General features: G+C 35.4%; 1 protein-coding gene across 3 annotated transcripts in view; it reads right to left on the bottom strand.

Moving 5' to 3' along the window:
- The window catches only part of SLC4A10 (solute carrier family 4 member 10), a 223,040-nt gene that overhangs the window by 139,355 nt on the left and 56,271 nt on the right, over nucleotides 1-27,414 (bottom strand). For 2 of the 3 annotated variants that reach the window (XM_035007903.1, XM_035007904.1), the window contains exons 3-4: nucleotides 23,193-23,339; nucleotides 5,026-5,164 (exon numbers count right to left, since the gene is read on the bottom strand). In XM_035007903.1, the coding sequence (XP_034863794.1) occupies nucleotides 5,026-5,164; nucleotides 23,193-23,339 (286 nt within the window). Of the gene's footprint in view, nucleotides 1-5,025; nucleotides 5,165-23,192; nucleotides 23,340-27,414 lie in introns of those variants that run through there. The other variant, XM_035007905.1, reaches the window with a different exon arrangement.

Below are 27,414 nucleotides of genomic sequence, written 5' to 3' on the forward strand. Positions count from 1 at the left end.
ACAAAATAAAATACTTCTGCAAATTAGAAATAGATGTTCTCCTTAGAAATTAACTCCTTCTGTTTATTCTATTCCTACTAATTCCTTTTAACTTTTCTAGGAATTTTTATTCTCTGGTTCTACCCAAATAGAAAGTAAAATATCATCCAAAATTACAGCCTTGGGAGAAGTTATGGACTCTTAAGAGAAAACATCCTCTTTTGGGTAGAGTTGAGGCTACAGATGGTGGAGGAGGGACATGGTTTGGGTGGAGGCTAGACAATAACATATGTAATCATAACGTGCCTATTTGAAAGGGAAAGGGGAAGTGAGATATATCCAAACATAGCAATATTAGCTGTTCTTAAAGAGATTTTTTTTTTGAAGATTTTATTTAGTTATTTGCAAGAGAGATCACGAGAGCGCACGAGCAGGGGGAGGGGCAGAGGGACAAGCAGACTCCCCGCTGAGAGGGGAGCCCGACACAGGGCTCCATCCCTGAGATCATGACCTGAGCTGAAGTCAGGTGCTTAACCCACTGAGCCACCCAGGTGCCCCTAGCTGTTCTTAATCCATGTTATCGTCACATCTCACATCTCATGGAAAAATCTTAATGACGACTTAAACCTTTCCTAATTTTGAATATCACATGCCTTCAGAGAACCAATAAAATTGTTTTGATGCAATAATCCTTTTTGACACCACCATGTATGTATCAGAGGCCAACTGCTACCCCCTGCTTTTGTCTCTTCTGAGCTCATTTGTGGGAAGCACTTTTAAAGGGCAACCACAGTGAGTCAAACATGTTGTCTTCATAATCGCACAGCTGTGGTATCTTTGCGTGCTTTTCTATTAATAACATGATATGTTATTTATAAGCAGGACATTGTAGTTGTGTTGATTTCATTAGCCCTTCTCATATGGCTTCTTTTAGGGTTTTTAAAAGTGAACAGCTGGTTTTCACAAACATTTATTAAATAATTATGATTCAAAAATTTAGTTTCAAAATCTAAAACTTTGCTTAAGTTTTGCTTGGCAACAACAGTGGGCATGAATTATTCAAGATGTGATATGTGACAGGTGCAATGTGCTGATAAAATATCCTTTTTATTTCTACTCTTAGGGTAGAAAATTATTAATCTCCACTGGAATATTAATCAAAAGAAAGAAGTGCTTCAAATAGTTATGCTAATGATTTATTGCATTTGGAAAATCAGATGGAGTCCTAAATTAACTAAAATTAATCTTTTTAGATGAACTAGGGCAACCAGAACAAAATTACTTCTGCCACTTTAAAACTCACTACATTTCTAAGTCCTCAGTAAATACGCTCTGTTCTTCGCTGACGTATTGTGTCTCAGCCAAAATTCATCTACCCTCCTCTTCAATGTTACTATTTTGATTGCTCATCAGATGTCTCCTTGAACCTCAAATAGCTGTACCATGCATAGGGTTCCAGAAGCATGGCTAAGAAGAGAGGTCCTATTTAATAACATTAGAGAATACTAATAATTAACTGGATCAACTCTTCTGTTCTTTATAAATGAACAGCAATACATTTCAGTGGTTTGGGATAAACTTTTGTTTATCCCAAATGTTGTTCAGGTTAATCCATGAGAGCATGATAAAGTCCTATCTGCTCAACTATGATAAAGAGAAAGCTCTGCCATAACAGAGCTTCATGAGAGTGAGCAAGTCACAAGGAAGTTACTGCTTAAAAGGAACAGATCACTATTTGATCTGGAGGATGAAAAATCACCAGCCATTTTAAGAATAAAGGAGTTACTCCTGACAAAATACACATTCCAATCTTACTTCTCAGCTCTACCATGCAGGATGACAGTGAAAAAAGGAATATGAAAGAAATGCTTCCAAAAATTACCTCTCAGCGATAAAGAGTCTCAAACTAACCAGAGCTTCATAGTCATCATACCCAGCAGATATCCCTTCTTCCTGACATCCAGGAATACCTAGTATTTCTTCTAACCAGTTGAAGACAGATGTTTCTAGCCTTAATCAGGAAAGTTTGCACTTTAAATTCCTTATCAACAACTCTTCAATCATGAGAGAGCAAAAGTTATAATGCTAATTGGGGGAGAAGATGATCATATATTGTTTTTCTGTCATCAAAAAAAAAAAGATGTGGGCGCCTGGGTGGCTCAGTTGGTTAAGCGACTGCCTTTGGCTCAGGTCATGATCCTGGAGTCCCGGGATCGAGTCCCACGTAGGGCTCCCTGCTCGGCAGGGAGTCTGCTTCTCCCTCTGACCCTCCCCTCCTCATGCTCTCTCTCTCTCTCATTCTCTCTCTCTCTCAAATAAATAAATAAAATCTTTAAAAAAAAAAAAAAAAGATGAACATTCATATTATATACATGAAAAAGTCCAAAGCACTTAGTTTTTGATGCGGTTGGAAGAAAAAAGCAGGATAGATGGTTCTTAATCTTAAAATCTACCAAGTCATATAAAAACTATTGCAAGTTTGGTTCTATATTTAAAATATTATAATAGGAAGCTTCAGAAAGAAAATGATTAACTTACATGATTTTTTCACTAAAAAGGGGAATGCAGACAGAATAACATAACATTAACTTAAAGTATTAAAAAAGGCAAATAAAGAAAATGATTTGACATAAAATAGGTAAAGGAAATGAACACTTAGTTCACAGGAAAAGAAATTAAAGCATATTTTTGGAAATATGTTCAATCTCACCAATAATTTTTAAAATGTAAATTACAATGAGATTTATTTTTCATCTATAAAATTAGCAAAAAAATGTAAAAAGTTTGATGATTTAGTCTCACAAGGGTTTGAGGAAAATAAGCACTCTCATACACTTTTCATAGAATATGAATTACTAAAACATTTTATAAAGGCAGTTTTTCAATATCTATCAAAATTTGAAAGCCTGGGCGCCTGGGTGGCTCAGATGGTTAAGCGTCTGCCTTCGGCTCAGGCCATGATCTCAGGGTCCTGGGATCGAGTCCCGCATTGGGCTCCCTGCTCCTTGGGAGCCTGCTTCTCCCTCTGCCTCTCTCTCTCTCTCTCTGTCTCTCATGAATAAATAAATAAAAAATCTTTTAAAAAAAAATTTGAAAGCCTGCTCTCATTGGTACATAAGTTCCACTGGTAGAAGTGGAACTTCTACCTAAATATCTACAAAATAACCCAAAACATACATGTGAATGATCACTGCAGCAATGTTTGTAGCAAAAGCATAAAACAACCTAAATCCCTATCAAGAGTGGCTAAAGTTCATTCATATTATTAAATGTAATGCAATCATTAAAAAGATTGAGTAATCTGTATTGATAATACAGAGAAGGGTCCAAGTATATTATTAAGTGAAAAAGTGAGGCATGAACATTGTATATAATCCCTATTGTATTTTCATGCAGATCTAGGTATTAAAATTTTTACAAGAGACACAAGAACAGTGATTGCCTTTGAAGAGAGGTAACATGAAAAAGAGTAGAGGATATTTTTGCTTTATTTTCTTTCTATATTTTTGGAATTTTAAATTCTAGCAGTTCATTTTATTTTTTTAAATGTTAAGAGAGATGAACAGATAATAGCCATTTTAATTTTCTTCTATTTACTTCTAGTATTTTTTTAAGTAAAAGGGACCTGTAAAGACCATTCAAAATACATCAAAGAAGAATTAACTATTATTTATAGTATCATGACTGAACATTTAATTTCACACTAACTCTGGGTAGAGTTAAGGCAATGATTAAATACAACCACAAGTTTAATATGATCCAGTGGTGTAGTGTGGCTTTCAAAGGGCTGTTCATTCCCTGGGCCACAAACAAATATAGCCAACAGAAAGAATTTCTAACAAGGAGAGCTGTGTGACCATTGAAGGGATAACCTAACAAAACAGTCAATGGAAGTGTTCAAGCATATCCTGCCTCCTCTTCCTAGAGTACCGCCCGTTCTGCTTTTCTTCCTAGCTAGTTCCAACTCGTCCTTCAAGAGCCAGCTCAGGAATCACCTCCTCCAGGAAAGCTGTCTTGATCCCTTCTCCTTCACCCTTGTGGTTTAGGTCCTTTCTACTCAAAATGTGATCCTCAAACCAAAAACATTGGTGTGACATCAGCCGGAAGCTTATTAGGAATGCAGGATCTGAGATACCACGTCTGAGGCATACTGAGTCTACATTTCAGCAAGACCCCAGGTGATTTGTATTCACATTAAAATTTGGGAAGCAGTGGTTAAAGGACAACCCTCAGTGTGCCCACAGTTCCTTGTGCACACCTGCATCACAGCATTCATTATACAGTATTTACAACTTTGTTTACTTGTCTAAATCCCTCATTAAACTGTGAGATTATTAAAGGCAAGATCTAAGATTTTTGTTGTTTTCTATCCGTTATACCTGGCACATAATAGATATTCATAAATGTTTGTTAAATAAATGAGCAAAAAGGTAAGAATGAATAAATGAAAAGTAAATGCAAAATTTAGCTTACTATTCTTTCATAGCAATTCATCAATTATATGGCAATATAGAAAAATTACAGTTGACAGAAAAGTAATTTTTGAAAAGTTATTTTGAAAAAACACTATGCTTAGATGTATATATATCCTAGAAACACATTACAAAATATTTTTACCCTCATCAAATAGTATATAAATAAATCCAGGAGTATACCTAAAGCCTCTTATGTTTTCCCTTTCTTTAAAAAAGTCTCACACTCAAATTATCATATAATTATCCCTAGTTTGGGCACAGGCCAGCAGTTGAAAACATAGAAATAAATTACTTTTAGATTCCTATTGTTTTCCTGATGACACACAAATTATGCTATTGTTTATCTTTCAGGCTGCAGCTGTTGCTGGCTCTGCATCACTGTTTACTATAATTGCTGCCTTCAGATTTCATTCTGACCCATATCCCATTATAAGATATGCCCAGGCCAGATGAGCAATTGCAGAAATCAACAGCACTCACGGATGTTTGCAAAATCGTGGCTTTACAAATCTCTTTTCCAATAGCACGAACATTATTTAGTATACCTTCACCCTTCAACAAAAATCCTCACCTGGCTGTTTCTCGCCATTCAGCATCCTCACCTTCACGCCAACAAATCTCATCCAGTTCTGTGAAAAGGTCATGAGGAATGTGTTCCTCATCATCATCCTCAGTTCCAAGAATAAACTGTACTCGCTGTGATGGGGTGTCTATAGAAAGTGAGAGACATGAACATGCATTACCATGACTTCAAGCTTAAAATTTCCTGGTCACCAACTTCAACACAACTCCAAACTCACACGTCCCTGCCCCCGACTATGACAATCATCTAGAGGAGACTTGGGAAATTAAAACTAAATTTAGAAAAAAACAAAAACAAAAACTAAACTAAATTTAGCATTACATGAAGTCTAGTATAATTTGGGAGATAATTATTTAAAATGTAAATACTGAATATATATATTATCAAAAATAATATTAAATGTTATGATTATTTTTGGATTATTTATAGCACTCATCATAGAAACTATTTCTGTATCTCCCTCATATACATACACACATTTTCTATCATCATATATGCTATACTTTATGGTAATATTCAGAACACACTATAATAAAATTCACTTACACTGAATGTAATTCACCATGAACTCCCTTGTGATGCTTTTTTATAGTCACACCTTTGCCCCTTCCCCAGCCCCTGACAACCACTAATCTGGTCTCCACTGCTATGGTTTTGCCTTTTCCAGAATGCTATATAAATGGAAACCAAACCCCAAATCATCGGTGCCCTACATCATCTACTGGTAGTGTTTGCTTAAACATTTGAAGATCTCTTGTGACTACGATTATGGCGCAAGTCACTATGTTCTTGGTAAGGGAGAAAGATAATGTGTGGTTTGGACACAAGACACACAATCTCAAGGGTGCACATGATGTTCCTAGAAAGAACATGTTGTTTACAATTTGGGGGGCTCTGAAGTAGAGACCTATATAATTTGGGGACATAGACTGACAGTGTTTCCTACAAGGCTTCCAGTCCAGCTATTCGGCCTTAGAGTTTCCAGTTCAGTTAACTGGGTCTAGCCCCTGTTTTTAGAGGGACTGCTTGAGGACAGTTAGTCTAATCTGACCTATTTGCCCATTCTATAAATGAGGTGGCATTCCACTGTGTGATGGCTACAGAAAAGAGGGTAGGGAAGACATCCAAAGGTGTTAATAGGTTTTCTTTTTGTGTGTAGGAGTTGAAGGCACTGAGGACATTCCTGCATTTCTTTTTTTTTTATGTTATGTTAATCACCATACATTACATCATTAATTTTTGATGTAGTGTTCCATGATTCATTGTTTGCGTATAACACCCAGTGCTCCATTCAATATGTGCCCTCTTTAATACCCATCACCAGGCTGACCCATCCCCCCACCCCCCTCCCCTCTAGAACCCTCAGTTTGTTTCTCAGAGTGCATCGTCTCTCATCGTTCATCTCCCCCTCCGATTCCCCCCCTTCATTCTTCCCCTCCTGCTATCTTCTTCTTCTTCTTCTTCTTCTTCTTCTTCTTCTTCTTCTTCCTCTTCTTCTTCTTCTTTTCTAACATATAATGTATTATTTGTTTCAGAGGTACAGGTCTGTGATTCAACAGTCTTACACAATTCACAGTGCTCACCATAGCACACACCCTCCCCAATGTCTATCACCCAGCCACCCCATCCTTCCCACCCCCCACCACTCCAGCAACCCTCAGTTTGTTTCCTGAGATTAAGAATTCCTCATATCAGTGGACATATGATACATGTCTTTCTTTGACTGACTTATTTCGCTCAGCATAATACTCTCCAGTTCCATCCACATCATTGCAAATGGCAAGATTTCATTCCTTTTGGTGGCTACATAATACTCCATTGTATATTATACCACATCTCTCATCCCTGCATTTCTGATAAACTTCTTAAGGTTAAAAGCATTGATGATAAGAGTCACCTAGCAGAGAATGGCAAGCCAGCAGTCAATTAGATTTAAGGCACTTGTCACAGCTTGAGAGCCACATCAGGTATTTTCTTTTATGAGGAATACTCCAGGGGAAGTTCTGAAATATCATTAAATTCACTTCCATTCCCTTCATCAAGTGTGTTCCATTCCAGTAGCTATAACTTCACCTCCTTTCCAATTATCCCCTACTCTAAGTATTCCCAACTTTATTTGTCCATTCTTTAATTCACTCTCACGATTAAAAAAAAAAAAAAAGGATGCCTGGGGATTTTGCCTTCATTGTTTCCTTTTTGGTTTATACTTTTAAAAGATTATCTGATTGTTTACCTAGAGATCTTTACTAGGTTGCTGGACACAAACTACAAAATCCATTCTATCCCTATACTATAGTAAAAATTATTTAAAAGCCTAATAGGAAAAAATAATCTCCATTTATTTTAGAAGCAAAAATATAAGGTTATCTAGGAATAAATTTTTAAAATTATGCAATACATTTGTGATGAAAATTATAAAACTTTATTAAATTATATAAAAGTAGACCTAAATAAATGAATGAACGTATACTAATGGAAAGGCATTCAATAGCAGAAAAACCCATAAATTCAATGTTATTCCAACAAAACATTTGGTATCCTCAAATATCTTTTTAAAACACAAAAGAGGGGCGCCTGGGTGGTTCGATCGGTTAAGCAACTGCCTTCAGCTCAGGTCATGATGCCACGGTCCTGGGATCAAACCCAATGTCAGGCTCCCTGCTCAGCGGGGAGTCTGCTTGTCCCTCTCCCTTTGTTGCTCCCCCTGCTTGTGCTCTCTTTCTCACTCTCCCTGTCAACTAAATAAATAAAATCTTCTTTGAAGAAATAAAGAAAGGGGCTCCTGGGTGGCTCTGTCATTAAGCGTCTGCCTTCCGCTCAGGTCATGATCCCAGGGTCCTGGGATCGAGCCCCACATCAGGCTCCCTGCTCAGAGGGGAGCCTGTTTCTCCCTCTCCCTCTGCCTCTCTGTGTCAAATGAATAAATAAAATCTTTAACATAAATAAATAAAACACAAAAGATGAGTAAATCAGTAACAAACATATAGTGATTACTGAATTCTATAATATTAAATATTTTTGTGAAAATAAACCAATTAATCAGTTATTTAAAAAACTAGGTTGTAATAGTCACAACTGAGACGATTTCAGAAGTCAAAAGTGAAAAATATACATATAACATAAAATATAATATAGCATCATACTTTCCATATAAATAAATGTTTGTGGTGAGGCCCTAAACCCTGACTATCTCATTAGCCTTATCTTCTGCCACTCTTTCCCTTGTTATTTCTTTCAGGGTTCATTAGGTTTCTTTTGGGTTCTTAAAAATACCATGTTCCTTTCCATGTCAGGGTCATTGCACTCACTGTTTTCTCTAGCTCCCCTGTGTATCTTTCAGCCTCCACTTCAATGTAATATACTTCAGCAAGCCTATCCAATGAGCCTTGCAAAATACACACACAAACACACGTATGAGCACATTCATGTGCACACAATTAAGTTAGGCATCTGTTATCCCAATTCACAGCACTCTTTACTTCTCCTTGATTGTAATTTTAAATTTATTGCACAATAGTAAATTAGTAAATAGTAAATTAAATATTTTAAATAGTCAAAATTAGTCTCTTGGAAAAAGTTAGGAAGAATTCCCAAGAGAGAAAATTATGCATGCACAACGACTTTTCAGATTATAAAGCATTATATAAATATTACTGAGGATGATTGATGCTAATGTTAGTGGTAGCATGGATGTTTATAATGATAATATAGGTCTGCCAAAATGATTAAGAATTTGAAGTATGGAGAATGAGAAAATAATAGTGTCATTGATAAAAAGAGAGTTGTAACATGGATGGACCTTGAAAGCATTATGCTAAGTGAAATAAGTCAGACAGAGAAAGATAAATACTATATGATCTCACTTATCTGTAGAATCAAAACAAACAAACAAAAAAAGAAACAAATCCACACACATACACAAAAGCCCCCACCAAGCTCACAGAAAAAGAGATGTGTGGTTACCAGAGGCAGGGGGTGGGGGCTGGGAGAATTGGAAGAAGGTGGTTGAAAGGTTTAAACTTCCAGTTATAAGATGAGTAAGTACCAGGCATGTAATGTAAACATGATGACTATGGCTAACACTGCAGTATGATATTTAGGAAAGTTGTTAAGAGAGTAGATCCTAAGAATTCTTATCACAAGGAGAATTTTTTTTTCTCTTTTTTTTTATTGTATCTATATGAGATAATGGAGGGTGGATGTTGATTAACCTACTGTGGTAATTATTTCACAATATATGTAAATCAAACCATCACGCTGTACACTTTAAACTTACACAGTGACGTATGTCGATTATTTCTCAAAAAGAAACTGGAGGAAAAAATGGTTGTCAGAATGAGAACCACTATCACAGACTGAGAGCTCAAAAAACAAATTTTAGATAGGCTAAATTCGAGGTGACCAGGACAAACATATAAAGATAGTCACAGGGCAGCTGGAGATTTGATTCTGGAAAAGAGGACAAGGTCAGTGATAGAGACATGGGTGGCATTTAGAGAAGCCATATGATTATAATGAATGAGGACTCAAAAATGAAAGAGTAGGGAGAGAGAAAGACTCAACATTGGGGAAATAATCAGCTTTAAGATTTGGGAGAAGGAAGAGGAGTTAACAAAAGAATCAGAAAAAGAATAGACAGATATGTAAAAGAATCAATACATTAAATATTTAATGAGTACCTTCCACAGGTCAGGTACTATTCTAGGCAGTGAATTAGACTGATATAAACAGAAAAAATATCTCTGCCTTTATAGATTGTAGAGCTGTTGGAGAGAGTAATATAACAGGGGCCCATGTTTGAAGCTGATGGAGAGTAATATAACCGGGCCATGTTTGAAAAGGACTTCAAAAGGACAAGAAGTCAATAATGTCAGATGCTATAAAATCAATGATGAGAACTGAATAAGAACTTCAGGATTTGGCTAGTCTAATGGACATTAGCACTGGAATTCCAGAGAACATGTATTATTTTACAATCAGAAAGAAATAAATAAGCTATTTCCATTTTGAATATAGACCATATTTTCAATAAATGGTTGGTTAAGAAAATCAAACTTACATAGTTACACTACCGGAAGAAAACCCCTAATAGAATTGTAATTGCAAATAAGCAAATTCCTTAGCAAAGTTTCATCTTTTCATTATTAGCTATGTTACTTATATGGTTATAATTACATATTAAAACAGGTTCTTTAGGACATTTTTCCTAACAATGAATGAAAATATTCTCCTTTCTGTCGGCCCCATTCCAAAGTTCTCTATTTTTTAGGCACTTTCTGGAGAATAGTCAACAAATATGTTGAGAAATATATTTTTTATAACAACATAATAAGTACAATGACAGAAGTGAATCGGAAAATTTGCATTTTACATATGTGATCTTACTGTCATGAAGACAGGAAGCCTCTTGCACTATGACATTTAGCTCAAGGGAGCAGATTCACACGATGAAATGTTTACCATTATGCATTTCTGAATTACTGTATCCTTGTTTCTTCCTCTTTATCCTTGTTGTACTTTAGGTAAATCAATATTCAGATAACCTAGATCATGAAATTGTTAAATAGTGATTATTTTAATGGTTCTGTTTCAAATTCATGTCTTCAGTCTCTGCAGATCAATAATATCTTCCATTTTCATTTGAACTTTAAAATTTTGCTCATGTTTTTTGAAGTTATATACAATCTGTTCATTTACAGTCCTACATTTAATTCATTTACATAATTGAAATAATATATTTATTGCTATTAATGCTAATTAGCTCACTCTAAGGTAACAGATTAATAAAATAAGTATTTCAGCTGAAGCACCAAGAACCAATAGGTATTTCTCTCCAAAGAGGATGTAAGACTACATGCAGAATTTACAAACCATGTTCCTGAAAACCTAGATATCTAATTTCTCATCCACACTAAGGCTATAAGAATCATAAGTTGAAAACGTAGACACATATTGGAAAGGATTTTTTCAGAGAAAGCTATAGTGTGAGTCCCAAGTCTTCTTGCTCCCCTACAAAGGCAGGGAAGAGGGGTGTCTGCCCCTCCCTCAAGTCAAGCAAGTAGAGCTCCAAGGGCATCAGAAGGGCTTGATATGCCTCCTGGAATGGACTGGGGTATGATTTCTGCCTGAGAAACACAAAGTCTGCCCAGATGCTGATGACTGAGATTGCTGCTTTAGATAACATACTCTTCTAGTATTTATCAAGGCAGTGAGAGTATGTGTATTTTCTGTGAATCATATATGGGTCACATGAGAGAGCGAGAGAGACAGAGAACCAGAGGAAGAGAGAGAGAATGTGGAATGTGGGCTTATCTTTGATTCTGTCCAAGAATCTGCCATGCAGCAGCAACAAGAGGAATAAACAATAAGGCAGAAGAGAGTGCAGGTGAGAGACCCTCCAGGAGAGAATGAGTAATTTCAAATCCTTATTAAGCCTAGAGAGTGTGATATCAGTTTGCAATTGTACTAGTTAAATCAAAACTTTCCTGCCCCAACCCCTTTAGTTCTTTTCATTTCCTACGCTCCAAATCTGAAGGGATCAGAAACCAGAGTTAGGACAATGATGGAGTATCTGGAAGAAGGAGAAGTTCAAGGTCAAAGGGAAAAAAAAAAAAAAAGCAACTACAGCCTCTTTACTCAACTGCAGCAGGCCTGGGCAAGAGAAGTGGAAAAATCCTTATTGTTAAAGCCAAGTTCAAACTTTCACTATTACATGAGACTGAACACTTTAATTACCGATTAGAGGACTTTGAGTTACCTAAACGTGACTAGAAAAACTGGGAGCCTACCAGTGTTTTCATTCAGGAGCGGAATAACAATTAGACCCACTGAATAAATAAAAAGAGATGGTGTAAGACAGAAATAGTTACAATAGTTATGATTAAATCCCACAAGGAGTATTCATTCAATATAACAGTTACAAGAATCTTACAAATGATCATAATTTTTTGATATTCATAAATGGGCCATACCTTTAAACTCTGTTTTATTGAAATAGTAGTTGACTATGGTGAGATTATAAAAAGAGAAAAAAGACAAAACAGATTTTTAATTTATTAATACCTTCTATGGGTCAGTTATTTTCATATACTATCTCTTCTATGTCTTACAATAACCTAGTTGAAAGAGCACTGGTATTAATCTTAAAATTCGGTGCAAATAATGAAGGAGCCTAAAAAACCGTACATTCATGTTCATGGATAGGAGCACTCAATATTGTCAAGATGTCAGCTCTTCCCAATGTGATTGGGATTCAATGTAATCCAATTAAAATCCCAGGAAGTTATTTTATGGACATTGACAAACTTATTCTAAAGTTTATATGGAGAGGCAAATGATCCAGACTAGCCAACATAATATTGAAAAAGAAGAACAGTTAAAGGACTGATACTACCGGACTTCAATGCTTATTATAAAGTGACAGTAATCCAAACAGTGTGATCTTGGCAAAATAATAGACAAATAGATCAATATTACAGAATAGAGAGCCCAGAAATAGACCCCCATAAATACAGTCAACTGATCTTTGACAAAGAAACAAAGGCAATACAATGGAGCAAAGATAGTCTTTTCAACCAATGGTACTTGAACAACTAGACATCCACATGCAAATAAATTAATCTAAACACAGACTTTATGCCCTTCATAAAAATTAACTAAAAATGGATCATATTCCTAAATGTAAAACACAAATCTGTAAAATTCCTAGAAGTTAACATAGGAGAAAACCCAGATGATATTCAGTATGTTAGTGCCTTTTTAGATACAACATCAAAGACACTATCCATGAAATAAAGAATTGATAAGCTGGAATTCATTAAAATTAAAAATTTCTAAAAAAAAGTTTAAAAATTAAATTAAAAATTTCTGTTCTGTGAAAGATAATGTCTAGAGAATAAGAAGACAAGCTACAGATTAGTAGAAAATATTTGCAAAAGACATATCTGATAAAGGGCTATGATCCCAAATATACAAAGAACATTTAAAACTCAATAGTAAGAAAACAAACAGCCCAATTTAAAAAATGGGCCAAAGACAGAAGACACAAACACACATCTCTCTGAAGAAGACATTCAGATGGCCAATAGACACATGAAAAGATGCTCAACATCACTCATCATCAGGAGAATGCCAATCAAAACTATAACGAGGTATCACCTCACACCTGTCAAAATGGCTAAAATAAAAAATACAAGAAACAACAGTGTTGGTGGATGTGGAGAAAAAGGAACTTTCTTACACTGTTGATGGGAATGCAAACTGGTGCAGCCACTGTGGAAAACAGTACAGAGTTTCCTCAAGAAGTTAAAAATAGAACTACCTTATGATCCAGCAATTGCACTACTGGGTATTTACTCAAAAAATACAAAAACATTAATTCAAATGGATACATGCACCCCTATGTTTATAGCAGCATTATATACAATACCAAATTATGCAAGCAGCCCAAGTGTCCAACAATAAATGAATGGATAAAGAAGTGGTATGTATATGCAATGGAATATTATTCATCGATAAAAAAGAACGAAATCTTGCCATTTGCAATGACATGGATGGAGCTACAGAGTATAATGTTAAGCGAAATAAGTCAAAGACAAATACCATATGATTTCATTCATATGTGGAATTTAAGAAACAAAACAAATGAGCAAAGGGAAAAAAAAAGGAGAGAGAGACAAACCAAGAACACTCTTAACTATAGAGAACAAACTGATGGTTACCAGAGCAGAGGTGGGTGGGGGGATGGGTGAAATAGGTAAGGGGTTAAGGAGTGCACTTGTCGTGACGAGCACCAGGTATTGTATGGAATTGTTGAATCACTATATCATACACCTGAAACTAATATAACACTGTATATTAACTATACTGGAAATAAAATAAATACTTAATAAAGAAAGAAGAATACAATAAATGAACAAACAAATAAACATGAGCCAAAGACCTTAATAGACACCTCACCAAATAAGATAAACAGATGGCAAATAAGCATATGAAAAAAATCTCCACAATGTATGTCATCAGGGAAGTGCAAATTAAAACAACAAGATACCATTATACACCTATTAAAATGGCCAAAACACTGAATGCTGGCAATGCTGTGGAGCAACAGGAACTCTCTCATACATTGTTGGTGGGAATGCAAAATGGTACCTGCACCTAAAAGAGGTTTCTTAAGAAACTAAATATATTTTTACCATATTATCCAGAAATCACATTCCTTAGTATTTACTCAAAAATTAGAAACTTATGCCCACAGAAAACCTGTACACAGATGTTTTTAGCAGCTTTACTCATAAGTGCCCAAACTGAGAAGAAACCAAGTTGCCCAGTAGGTGAGTGGATAAATAAACTGTGGTACATCCAGACAATGAAATATGATTTAGTGCTAAAAAAAAATAATCTATCAAGATAGGAAAAGGGGAGGGCACCTGGGTGACTCAGTCGTTAAGCTTCTGCCTTCGGCTCAGGTCGTGATCCCAGGATCCTGGGATCGAGCCCCGCATCGGGCTCCCCGCTCAGCAGGAAGCCTGCTTCTCCCTCTCCCACTCCCCCTGCTTGTGTTCCCTCTCTCACTGTGTCTCTCTTTGTCAAATAAATAAATAAAATCTTAAAAAAAAAAAAAGATAGGAAAAGACATGAAGGAACCTCAAATGCGTATTATTAAGTGAAATAAGCCAATCTGAAAAGACTATATTAGTGTGTAATTCCAACTACATGACATTCTGGAAAAAGCAAGACTATGGAATGAGTAAAATGTTCAGCGTTTGGTAGGGGGCATGAGGGGGAATGAATAGGCTGAGCACAGAGGATTTTCAGGGCATTGAAAATACTCTGTATGATATTATAACTATGATATATGGCATTACACATTTGTCCAAACCCACAGAATTTACAACACCAAGAGTGAGCCCTAAAGTAAACTACTGGACTTCGGGTGATTATGATGTGTTCACGTAGGCCCATCCTCGGTAAAAAATATACCATTCTCGTGGGCGGTGCTGATACTGAGGGAGGCTCTGCGTATGTGGGGACAGGAAGTATATGAGAAATCTCTATTCCTTCCTCTCAGTTTTGTTCTAAACCTAAAACTGCTCTAAAAGATAAAGTCTTAAAAAAAATAGGGCGTCTCAGTTTTTAAATGTTATTGTTCACACCAATATGCAGCCTCTATCTTATACACGATTATATACATTCAAGAAGAAGGAGAAAAAAGAAATTACATTTATATAGCATATTTGCGTCAGACATTATTTCCTTTTTTAGAATGTTAATAATGTGAGGTTTGGTTTTATTACCAAATATTTTAGGAAGTTTGTCAAACTAAATTTTACAGCAAAATGAACAAGAATTGAGTCAATAGCCAAGTCTTGTGCTTCACTACCTCTTCAAAGGAAGATGCCAATTTCCTGAATGGAACATGAATATTTATTTGAAATGAGACTGATGAATTCCTATAAATATCAGATGTACTTAAGAAAATCAACAGTGCAACATGTACATTTCTTGATCCAGTTTATCTTAAATAAGAACCTGGTACTGTCTTTTTCCTAAAAGTACACAATCTGGGTGATAGCTACCTAATACCTACGAAACCAAATCTTACCAGAATCAAATGAAATACTTCTAATTAGCTGTTATTTTTGTGGCTGGCTCTTTTGGACCAAAAAAAAAAAAAAAATCAGTACTTTGAATGCCATTTAAAAAAACAGCATAAATTGCAATTTTAGAGTTACACTAAGAAATCAATGAAATCTTTCCATTAGGCCTACCCAGAGTGAGGAGATAGAGTCATTTTGTGTTGCCATTGACACCTGTTCTAACTATTCACTCACTTGTCAGGACCACATCCCAGAGCAACTATGCCTCAACACTGTTTCTCTTGTTTTTGAAACATTTTGTCTCATTACTGTTTTCAATGACTTTTTTCAGTTTACTCTGCATCAGTAATCGGGGGATCTATAATACCATGCATCCAGCCCCAAAAACTCAGTTGCTGTGCTCATGAACCATACATTTAAGACTTATTAGTATTTCCCTTCATAAAGCATGAGGATCACTCACCACATGCCTTTAAAATATTAGTCATAAAAAAAATGAGGGCAGTTATGAATAAAGAGAATTTGAAAGTCTGAGGTAGGGTACTAGGTATTTAAAAGACTTCTCTAAGACACACTGACAACAATAATAGTATAGGAAATGATGATTTATTAATGTAAGATAATCTATTCAAGGACAAGAGGTATTTTATTTGGATTCAAAATAACTTATGACTTCCTGTATCTGGCTTTTCATTCTTTAAAGTAGAAATGATTTTATAGGTGTTAGGTTATGCCCACAGAAGTCTTTTCATGATTATCCTACCAATATACTTTTAACATCTTAACGAGAGGCTCGGGTTATATTTTAATACAGAAAATGTTCAAATGTGTTATTTAATGACTATTTTTTCATGTCTATGCACCTTAAAATTGCATGACATAAATCGTGCTTTACAGTACTACCAAAATCAGAAAGAAGTTTCTAGGCATAAATATTTCTCTTATGTTGATAGATATTTTATTTATTTTTAAGATGGTAACTGAGAACATAGAGCATTATAATACAAACTGCAGCCAAGAATATGGAGGATCAAAATATGGGTCTATTTCTATATTTACTAAAATATATAATGGATATAAATAACAGCATGGATAAAATTACACTAAGGAATAAAGGTCTCAGGTCCTTAGTAGTCTCTTCTGGAATATGCAAGACACATCAAAAGACATCATTAAAATAGTGAAAAGATAAGCCACAAATTTGAGAAGATATTTGAAATATGTAAAAGCAACAAAGGACTTATATTCCTAATATATAAAGAAACTCTACAAATCAATAAGAAAAAAAATCCAGTAAAATTTTTTTCAATTTCAATTTCAATTTATTAATTTAATTTTAATTAAATTTCCAAAAATTTAAAGCATAAAACTTAAATAGGCACTTCTTAGAAGAGGTTATCCAGGGCGCCTGGGTGGCTCAGTTGGTTAAGCGACTGCCTTCAGCTCAGGTCATGATCCTGGAGTCCCTGGATCGAGTCCCGCATTGGGCTCCCCGCTCGGCAGGGAGTCTGCTTCTCCCTCTGACCCTCCTCCCTCTCATGCTCTCTGTCTCTCATTCTCTCTCTCTCAAATAAATAAATAAAATCTTTAAAAAAAAAAAAAAAAGAAGAGGCTATCCAAGTGGCCAAAGAGTATACACAAGGTTGTTCAATCGTATTCGTATTCAAGAAATGTAAATTAAAACAAATGGCATTGTACACCTTACCAGAATGGCTAATGTTAAGAGAATGCCAAATGTTGACAAGAGTGTAAATGACATAAGCCCTCATACTTTCCTGCTGGAAGTATAAATATGTACCCCACTTCGGAAAATTATTTGGCATTATCTACTCAAATTGAAAATATGCATACCCTACCACTCAACAATAATCTCTAGGTATGAGAACTACATGTGTGCACCAACATACATATAAAAATGTTCACAGCAACATCACTCATACTGGCTTCAAAATGTAAATGGTCCGAATGTCCATCAGTAGCAGAATGCACAGCATATACAAGCAAATGAATATTATACAAAAATGAAAAGTAATAAACTAAAGCTATAACCAAAAACACTGGTGAATCCCACAAAAAACAATATTGAGCAACAGAGAAAGACACAAACAAATTCAAAAACTGGCAAACCACCCATTTTAACAAGACAAGCTAGAGATCCTTTTGGGGAGGAGGGGTAGACAGTGACTAGAAAGGAGCACTAAGGGGCGCCTGGGTGGCTCAGTTGGTTAAGCGACTGCCTTTGGCTCAGGTCATGGTCCCGGGGTCCTGGGATCGAGCCCCGCATCGGGCTCCCTGCTCGGCAGGAAGCCTTCTTCTCCCTCTCCCACTCCCCCTGCTTCTGTTCCCTCTCTCGCTGTGTCTCTCTCTGTCAAATAAATAAATAAAATCTTTAAAAAAAAAAAAAAAAAGAAAGGAGCACTAAGAGGGGTTTGTGGAATTTAACTATCAAGATGGTAGTTACACACATATTGATGATCATTCATTGAGTTGTACATTTATGTTTCCATGTTTTAACATTTATAAACACTTGTGTTATACTTTGTAATAACATAATTTTTAAAATATTAATATTATAATATATCAACCAATTGGGAATTAAATAGGAACAGAAAGCCACTCCCCATCAAAAAATAGCTTTTTGAAGTCAAGTGTTCTATATTTATTTTATTTTTCCTGAAGCATATATACAATTTACTATCTAAAACTAGAAAAATCCTAGGTTTAATTCCAGGGTTGTGCTAATTTACACAGTACATTTGTGTCCCATATTTTACACAAGCATTTAATAGAGTCTATGGTTTTTAGATTTATTTCTACTGCTTATAGATTAACTACTTGTAATTGATCTACTCTTATCATCTTTCTTGTTACATTCTTTGTTGGGAGGTTGAGAAACAAACATTAAAGTGTTCTGAATTTCCCTCATTATCTTTCATTTTTTCACTGACTTCAAGTTTATGCTTCAAACTTACCATTTTCAAACAACGTATTTATTCCCATTTAAAAATATAATTTCAAATTATATAGGGTAAGTGAAAGATGACATGAAAACTAGCAAGATGCAAAATTTTAGCAGTTTTCTAATATCAGGATTGATTGCAATAGGAAGGAGAATAATCATCACATTCTTAGATGAACTTTCATGCTTATTAAGAACTGTAACAAAAATAGGTTGAACTTATTTGCTGGCATCAAAAGTTTTTTGTATAATCAAAGCATCACCACCACCATTAGCACAAAGCTGAAAAGCCGGCTCTATCTTTGGACTCTCCAGGAATCACATTCCAATCACTGAATCTGGCAGACTGGAACCTATCATTGCAGGTCTGCGATATAAGCATAATCTCTTCTGGCTACCATAAAGACCTGTTCACTTTCACCTGGATGCAGCACTAACACACCTTACACAATTGGGTCATATAATAGACTAGGATTCTGCTGATATTTCTCATATATTGGGGTGACAAAACTTTTTACGAGTACTAAAATTCAAACATTTTCCCAAAAATCTTTTTTGTTAAATTGTTGCTTGCTCCAGAAATATGAGACCTAAATTATTGCATGTCTTCACAGACCCATACTCCAATTTACAATTTAAACCTCCAGGTTCCCAACAAAGAACCTGATGCTTCCTCACATCCTCCTTTATCTTATTCCTCTTTGGAAATTGAATTCTGAAGAATTCTCAGGCACCTATAAGAACATCTTTGAAATATTTTCTTTGAAATCCTTTCAAGTAAAATAAATATGCTTAATAAATATTCTCAGAAATTTTCTTTGAAGTTTTCAGCATAGTAATCTCATATAGCCTCACTATGCAGAATACCAAAGCCCAAATCAAGTGGGATGGTGTTTATAACATGGTTTCAGTCTCAACATATGAACGGGTACTTGATTATCAAGGCACCTGAACTGACTATGGATTAGGAATAAAGACAGATGATTGTCCTGAAGTTACTGAAAAAAAGTGAGATCTAGGAAATTCTACTGCTTAGAGACCACCAGAGTGCCAAATATTTGTCCCTGATAAAACAGACCTTAGGTCTAAATTTCAATAAAGGTACTCAGATGGTTGGAGGAGGAAAGATAGTAGGTGGCATCCAAAAATAGTGGCTGACACATCAGAGGGAGAATCTAGGCCACCTGACTTATTTCCAAGTTTCACCAAATAAAGAGGCAGAAGCTTCTCAAGATCAATGGTTCTGATCCTTGCTGGATATTAAATCACCTGGGATACTTTAAAAAAAAAAATACCAATGTCTAAGTAAATACTCAATATTAATTAAAGTCTTTGAGAGTGGAGTCCAGCATAAATATTTATTAAAGATGTTATTTATTTATTTATTTGAGAGAGAGAGAGAGGGACGGGTAAAGGAGGAGGGAGAGGGAGAGAATCTCAGGTAGCTTCTGCACTGAGCACAGTGCCCAATGTGGGGCTCCATCTCCTGACTCCGAGATCATGACCTGAGCTGAAACCAAGAGTCAAGACACTTAACTGACTGAGTCACCCAGGCACCCTGGACCACACTTTAAATAGCAAAGTTTCTACAACAATGGATCTCAAGCTTGGCTGCATATTAGAATTACCCGGTGGTCCTTTTTAAAAAAACACACCTACATTTAGGCCCCGCCCCCAGAGATTCTGATTGGTATGGGGCTTGGCCATCACTATGTTCTTAAAACTCCTAGATGTAGGCAATGTTGAGAACCACTGTTCTGAAAAACTGACACACTGCATCCAGCTATGAGAAAAAAAAAAAAAAAAAAGAGGTTAGAAGCAGAGGAAACAAGTTTATTTATGTTTGTTTACTAAGTATTTGTCAGGTGATGTGAACATATTTTCTCAAACACTAGAAGATAATGAAAATTCAAAGTAACCATTAAGGTTTAGTCCAACATATGTAATCCATTCTCAGAATCTAAGAGGGAATCTGGACTAACTATAAGCAGATGAAGGACTGATTGAGAAAAATCTACCTAATTGTCTCTTTTTTTTTTTTTAAGATTTTATTTATTTATTTGACAGAGAGAGACACAGCGAGAGAGGGAACACAAGCAGGGGGAGTGGAAGAGGGAGAAGCAGGCCTCCCGCTGAGCAGGGAGCCCGATGCGGGGCTCGATCCCAGGACCCTGGGATCATGACCTGAGCCGAAGGCAGACGCTTAACGACTGAGCCACCCAGGCGCCCTAATTGTCTCTTTATTACATTCCCAGACTCCACCTCATGAAAAAAAAAAAAAAACCTGAAAATATCGAGGACACTTTTACACCTCCACTCTCTGTCCACTGACACAGAGATGACCATCCTTGTATCACGCAGGGGAGGATACACAAGAGTATTTTCTTTACACAGTCCTGACAATAGTCATTCTACCTCTGGCTGAAGTACATGGTATTTGAGGAGGCTTAATGCCCTACCTGTACACAGTGATTGAAACAACGAGCATACTGATGGCAGTGCCTCTCTATGAAAAATAATTGGGAAACTGTACAAATACTACAAATCAATGGAGAATCAAAATAATCTCAGTGGCCCAAAGGAAGATCAAACCTCTGAAAATTATCTACTTCAGGAATGAAAGGAAATGCCCAGAAATAGCTGGGAATCATCAATAGGCTATAAAAACAGAAACTCTATCAAGCAGAACAAGAAAAACTAATTAGGAAAGAACAGGAAGAGATATAAAGAAAATAGTATGAGATAAGAAAGAACTTTAAGAAAACTAAAAATGCAACCAAAAAATCAAAACTAATAATAGAAATAGTAAAATGCAGAACTGACATTGCAGAGAATCAAATGGATAATATGAGAAACTAACCTTAAACTACAAAGGAAAAAGACAAAGAACAGATATCACTTATCCAACATGCAGATAATTAATATTCACAAAGAAGATAACAAAGTAAGTGGAACAGAATCAGATAAAACAGGAAAATGTGCTGTAAGCAGAAAAATATCAGTGTATGCACATTGGAAAGGCTTTTTAAGACACCCACCAGTAGGCCTGTCTTAGCAATTTTCTTAATTAAAGGGATCCAGAAAAATGTCTTTAAGCTTTCAGGCTTAAAAGATATAACCTTAAAAATGAAAAAAAAAAAATAAGGACTACAGACTTCTCTGCAACACTTACTGAAAACAGATATTAAATAAAGCAATATATATAGAATATTAAAAGTAAAATTGTTACCCCAAACTTGCTATGCCACTAACTTCATATCTGAATATATGGGAATGACTAAAGGGGCACTGTGGGTTTGTGGGAGGTCAGGGACTGTTCAAAATGACAGAGAATCATGTTTAAGAGATGGTGAGAATAATCCAGTTGAGAGGAAGAAGCCAATTAGATTATAAATTGTGTGCATTTCCGAACGGGAGGGAACAGGAAATAAACATAATTGAAAAGAAAAACTCCCTTATTGCATCAAGAGAAAGTTGCAGATGTAGGCACATAGGTATGTTTAATAGGAGAGAAGTTGAATGAGTTCATTCTGATGAGCTACTTTCCCTGCAAAGTAGAAAGCATCTGCTAAATGACGGTGAAAAAAGGGATGGTGGAGAATGATGAAAAAGCTTGAAAAACAGTTAATTTAAAGATCAAAGAAATGTAGTAGAACTCAGTAGGTGCTGTTGAAGGTCAATTATATCATGAATTTAAATAGTTACAACCTGCCCTGTTGAATGATTGATTGGGGCCACATAGAAAAAGTAGGAACACAGAGGGACCCCAACATAAGTATGGTAAAGTGGGAGTAAAGGTATGAATAAAATTAGAACAGGGACCCTATGATATTTAGATTAGCAGAAGTATTGCTAAAATTATAGGCTATGAAATCAGAGTAGGCTAAGAAAACAACGAAAGAAAGATACTAGCATGAACAGAAAGAAGTAGAGAGGTCACGCATTTGCACAGGCAGGCAAGCAGGAGAGATGCGTGGTCAGAAAGCAAAGCTAATGCATTTACCTCAGAGACAGAGTAATTATGGAGGAGTAGGTGAGCTAGGTGCAATGAAGGAGAGGGTCATAGGAGATGGGAGTGTCAAGAACCTGAAAGCCAGGTTCTTGGTTATGTCATGGACACAGGCTTTCATAGCACTCATAAATTGTTAACAACTACCATATCACTATATTTTGATATTCTGTATCTACTTCCAGAGGAGGAACATTCAAAATAGTAGAATGTCCACATCCTAAGAGGGAAATTTGGCCAGCATCAGCAATAGTATGTGGGAACTTAATAAAGGCATTCCCTCCGCCAGGGTTTTAGAGAAATGACTATTATTTGTATATATTATCAATAGTTTATACAACTAAGTTTTACAATCTATGGGTATTTCCTCAATCACAAATCTAAGCCAATTCTCACCTTATAAAGCACAACTCAAGAAAAATAAACAAGGTTTTTCTCTCTCACTTCTCCCCCATCGGACCAACCAACGTCTCTTATAAAGTATAAACAATTTTATGAGTATGAGGTATGACTGCTAATTATGGATTTAAGCAAGTATAATATTATTACCATTGTAAATTTAATAAAAAACAAGAAGAAAGATTCTTACCAAAGGAAGGTGACTCCCTCCCATCCTCTAATCCTGAATCTCTCTCTCTGTCTCTCTTTCTGTGTTTATGACCACGATGCCTGTGACGTCGATGACTTTTTCTTCCTCCCAGGGGCACATGAACTCCAATAAATAGTGTCCGATGACCTTCATCAGAAGCAAATGCATAAATTAAACTCTGAATTATTCCAAAGCACAGATGATGATTTACATATCAATGGAACTCAATTCAATTCAATCCAGCAAACCATTTTTGAGTGTTTATGGTATGTAAAGCTTGCAACTTGGCATGTATTTCGGCACTTAGACCTATTGAAATATACCACAGATCTATCACAAACATTTACAATACTAATTATTTGGTTATATATCTTATAATCACCATTAAATTATTGTCTTAATCTCTCTGTGTCTATTCCTCATAGTTATAATTATACTCTTCTCATTAAGAAAATTTATTCTGTTTTCTCCTTACCCTCAACAGTGTTACACTACCAGTTCCCCTCCCTTCACAGTTAAGTATGTGAAACAATCACTATCCCATAAAACAGATTTCACCAATGTCCATAGTAATGCCAAATCCCATGGAATTGTTTTGGTTCTATTATTTCTATCTGCGGCACTTGATACAATTGACCACTCCCTTCTTTATGACCACTTTCTCTTGGTAGTCTTTCTTCTCCTTTGTTTTGTTCATCTTAGTTTCCTTTGCTGGTTCTTCTTCTATTTACCTATTCAAGGTTGAAGATCCCCAGGCTCTATCTTTGACCTTATGATTTCAGCTAATACATATTTATTAAGGGCTCTGAGACCTAAAACTTAATGACAGATTGCTTTCTTGGACTGCAGGCCTATATATCCATCCACCTATTAGACATATTACTTGCATATCCTTCCCACGGGCATGTCAAATTCAACACGTCCATGGAACTCCTCATTTTCTCTGTCTCCCAAGTATCAGCCATTATCATCTATCTTAGTAAGTGTGCCATCAATCCAGAAGGCCATCTAATTTATCACCAGGTTCTCCTTTATATCTCTAGAATCCATTCCCTCTTCAGTATCCCTAGTGCTACTGTCTTAGTTGGATTCTGATCATTTCCTACCAGGACTATTATAAGAACATTCTCCTTCCGGATTTTTTTTCTTTCTTAACCACACTCTTGTCCCACCTTTTATCCATCCTGAATACTGATGGCTTTTTTTTTTTTTTTCCTAAAAATGCAAGTGTGACTACATTACTCCCCTGCTTTAAACTCATTAATTGTTCTCTGTTTCCTATATGGTAAAGTTTTTAATACTCTTTAAAGCCAAATAATATCTGACCTCTGCCTATATATCTGGCCAGGCTTCTAAATATACTCTGCCTCACATACTATAAGCCAGTGTGAGCCCCTTAATCCCTTTAGCCAGATGTTCTCAAGTCTCTGTTTTCACTTAATACTCTTCTTATTCTTCCAACTGTAGGAAATGTCTTTGTCTTTCTTAACTATCTGGTGAATACCTACTCACCTTTCAGGTCTCAGTTCAAGGATTGTGCCACCTATAAAATTTTCCATATCCTCTCACTCTAAACACAGTTGACCACTTTCTTCCTTAAGTACTTCCTCTAGTACTTAATAACTCTTGATTGTAATTATTTACCTTAAAGTATTCTTACAAATCTTCCCTGAGAAGGACATTATGTTAGTCAATTTGTATCTTTAGCTCCTGACACAGTACCTGGCATACAGCAGATGCCTAACAAATGTTTACTGAAATAACAAACATTTTATTGAGTGGTATTGTGCTAGGTATCAAGAATACAAATATAAACAAGAAATTATTTTATTTTTATAAGTCAGCAGGTTTCAACCCTCCCCAACTTATGTAAAAAGTGGGACTCACAAGTGTGAGGTATTGTCCTAGGTATCCCTTCCCTGAACAAACATATCATTATAAAGGAAGAGAAGATGTGAACCCCAAAACAAACATACATTAACCTATGCATTCAACACAATCACAAATTTCTGACATTATTATTTCAATATAACTAGAACAAATAATCTAAAATGTATAAGGAAAAACTAAAAGAAAAATAACCAATAACTTCTTGAAGTTCAAGGAGAGAGAATTTACCTTATGAGATATCAAAATATACTACAAAGTTGTATACTTAAAATAATTCACAAATTTTGGCATCTTAAATGTTAGTAATTTCAAATTACTTGGACCATCACTACATTGTTATTTTCTAATATGTTGAAGGTTATTAATCAGGAGGAATGTGCAGAGCAAGAAAGAGAATTCAGATGGACCCTTGTGTAAAACTAACACTTAAGAGAAAGAAAAAGAAATTAAATGCTTAAAAGTAAAAAAAAAAAAAAAAAGTGAAGTCACAGACTTCCAGTTAAATATGGGAGCGTTGGTGGTATAGTGGTGAGCATAGCTGCCTTCCAATTAAATATGGGAGATTAGACATCTGCTTTTTATCTCTATTGTCTCGGGAAACTGTCTTCTTAATGCCAAGTTAGGAAACAATTTCTTAAAGAACACTAACCATAAAACAAACGATTAATAAGTTTTATTACATTTAAGTCAGGAACTTCTCTTCATTATAAGAGTTGGGGGCCACAAGGCATAAAAATATATTTCTAACACAAATAACTAATAAAGGACTAATAAATAAGATATACAAAGAAATCCTACAAATCCTAAGAAAAAGATAAAAACCCAATGGGAACATAGACAAAAATTTAAATAGGCATTTAATAAAAAAGAAAATACAAATTGCAAATAAATGTAGGAAAAGGTACTCAACTCCACTAGTTCTCAGGGAAACAGAAGTTCAAACCATAATGAGATATCTCTATACTTCCACCATCTTGGCAAAAATTGAAATGGTTGACAATTCTATGTCTTGATGTGGTACAGACCAGTTTCTGGTATAGTACCAGTAGTATTATACAAAACTACCTTGAAACAATATAGCATTCTTTATTGAAATTGAAAATAGCATTCTTTATAACCCAGCAATCTCCTTGAATCCTAGAGAATTGCATGAAGATGTATAAAAATATAAGAGACATGTATAAGAATCTCTACAGCTGCACTGCTTATAAAGACAAAGTGCTGGAAACAACCCCAAAATCCATTAACAAAATGTATAAGGAGATATTCACACAATGGGATATATACAACAAGAATGAACAAACCAGAGATATGTATAACAATATAGATGAATCTCACAAACATACTATTGAGCAAAAGTATATATATATATATAATAGAATTTCTTTTATAAAGCTTTAAAAATAGAAGAACTAAAATACATTGCTCAGAGATACATACACAGGAAAAGATCAGTACAAAAGTCAGAATACTTGTTACCTCTGGCATAAAGGTGAATAGAACCTGTGACTGAGGAGAGGCACATGAGGAGCTTCTGGGGTGTTAGAAATGTTCTGTTTCTTCATACAAGTTTTTGCTTCAATAATACTTAAAATTTATACATAAGCTTTCTGTACTTTTCTGCATGTATGTTTCATTTCAAAATTTTAAAAATTAAAGAAACCAAAGAGGGAGAGTTTCAAGAAGGGGACAGTTACTAGTTTATATGCTATAAAGGAGTCAAACAAGATTAAGACTAAAAATTAGCCATTACAGTTGGCAATTAATGTTTATCTGTTACCTTCGTAAAAGCAATTTCAGTGAATTAGGAAATGAGTAAAATTGAGGAAGTTTAGGCAATAAACATTTCCTAGACTTGAAAATAAAGGCTTTACAGAAGGCGGTACTTGAACTAAGTCTCAATATTGCAAAGGTTTCTAATAATTACTGATTAAGATAACCATTCCCCAGATGGACAAAGATAAGGGGCATCAGGCACCTTAGGGCAAGTCCAGAGGGCCTGGCTGGGTATAGTGAATATTGTCTTTGTTTATGAAATGTAGATTTGATGGGCATGTGCCAAAAGTAACATCCTAAAAAGTTGCCAAGTCAAGGCTAAAATAAACCATCTGAAACCACATCCAAGCATAATCAGATAAAAGGATGCCAAGACACACAGCTGAACTGATGTCTTGAGGACATTAAATGCAAGGAAGACCAAACTGAAGGAGTTTCCTGAGACAGAATCTTGCAAGGCTGGTTAAAATATCAAAATTCACTTGGGTAAATAACTATGATTGAATTGTTGGATCACATGGTAAGCTTATGTTTACCTATATGAGAAACTGCCAGA

This window comes from Mirounga leonina, unplaced genomic scaffold, assembly GCF_011800145.1.
Source record: "Mirounga leonina isolate KUSES-001 unplaced genomic scaffold, KU_Mleo_1.0 Mir_151, whole genome shotgun sequence".
Lineage (NCBI taxonomy): Eukaryota > Metazoa > Chordata > Mammalia > Carnivora > Phocidae > Mirounga > Mirounga leonina.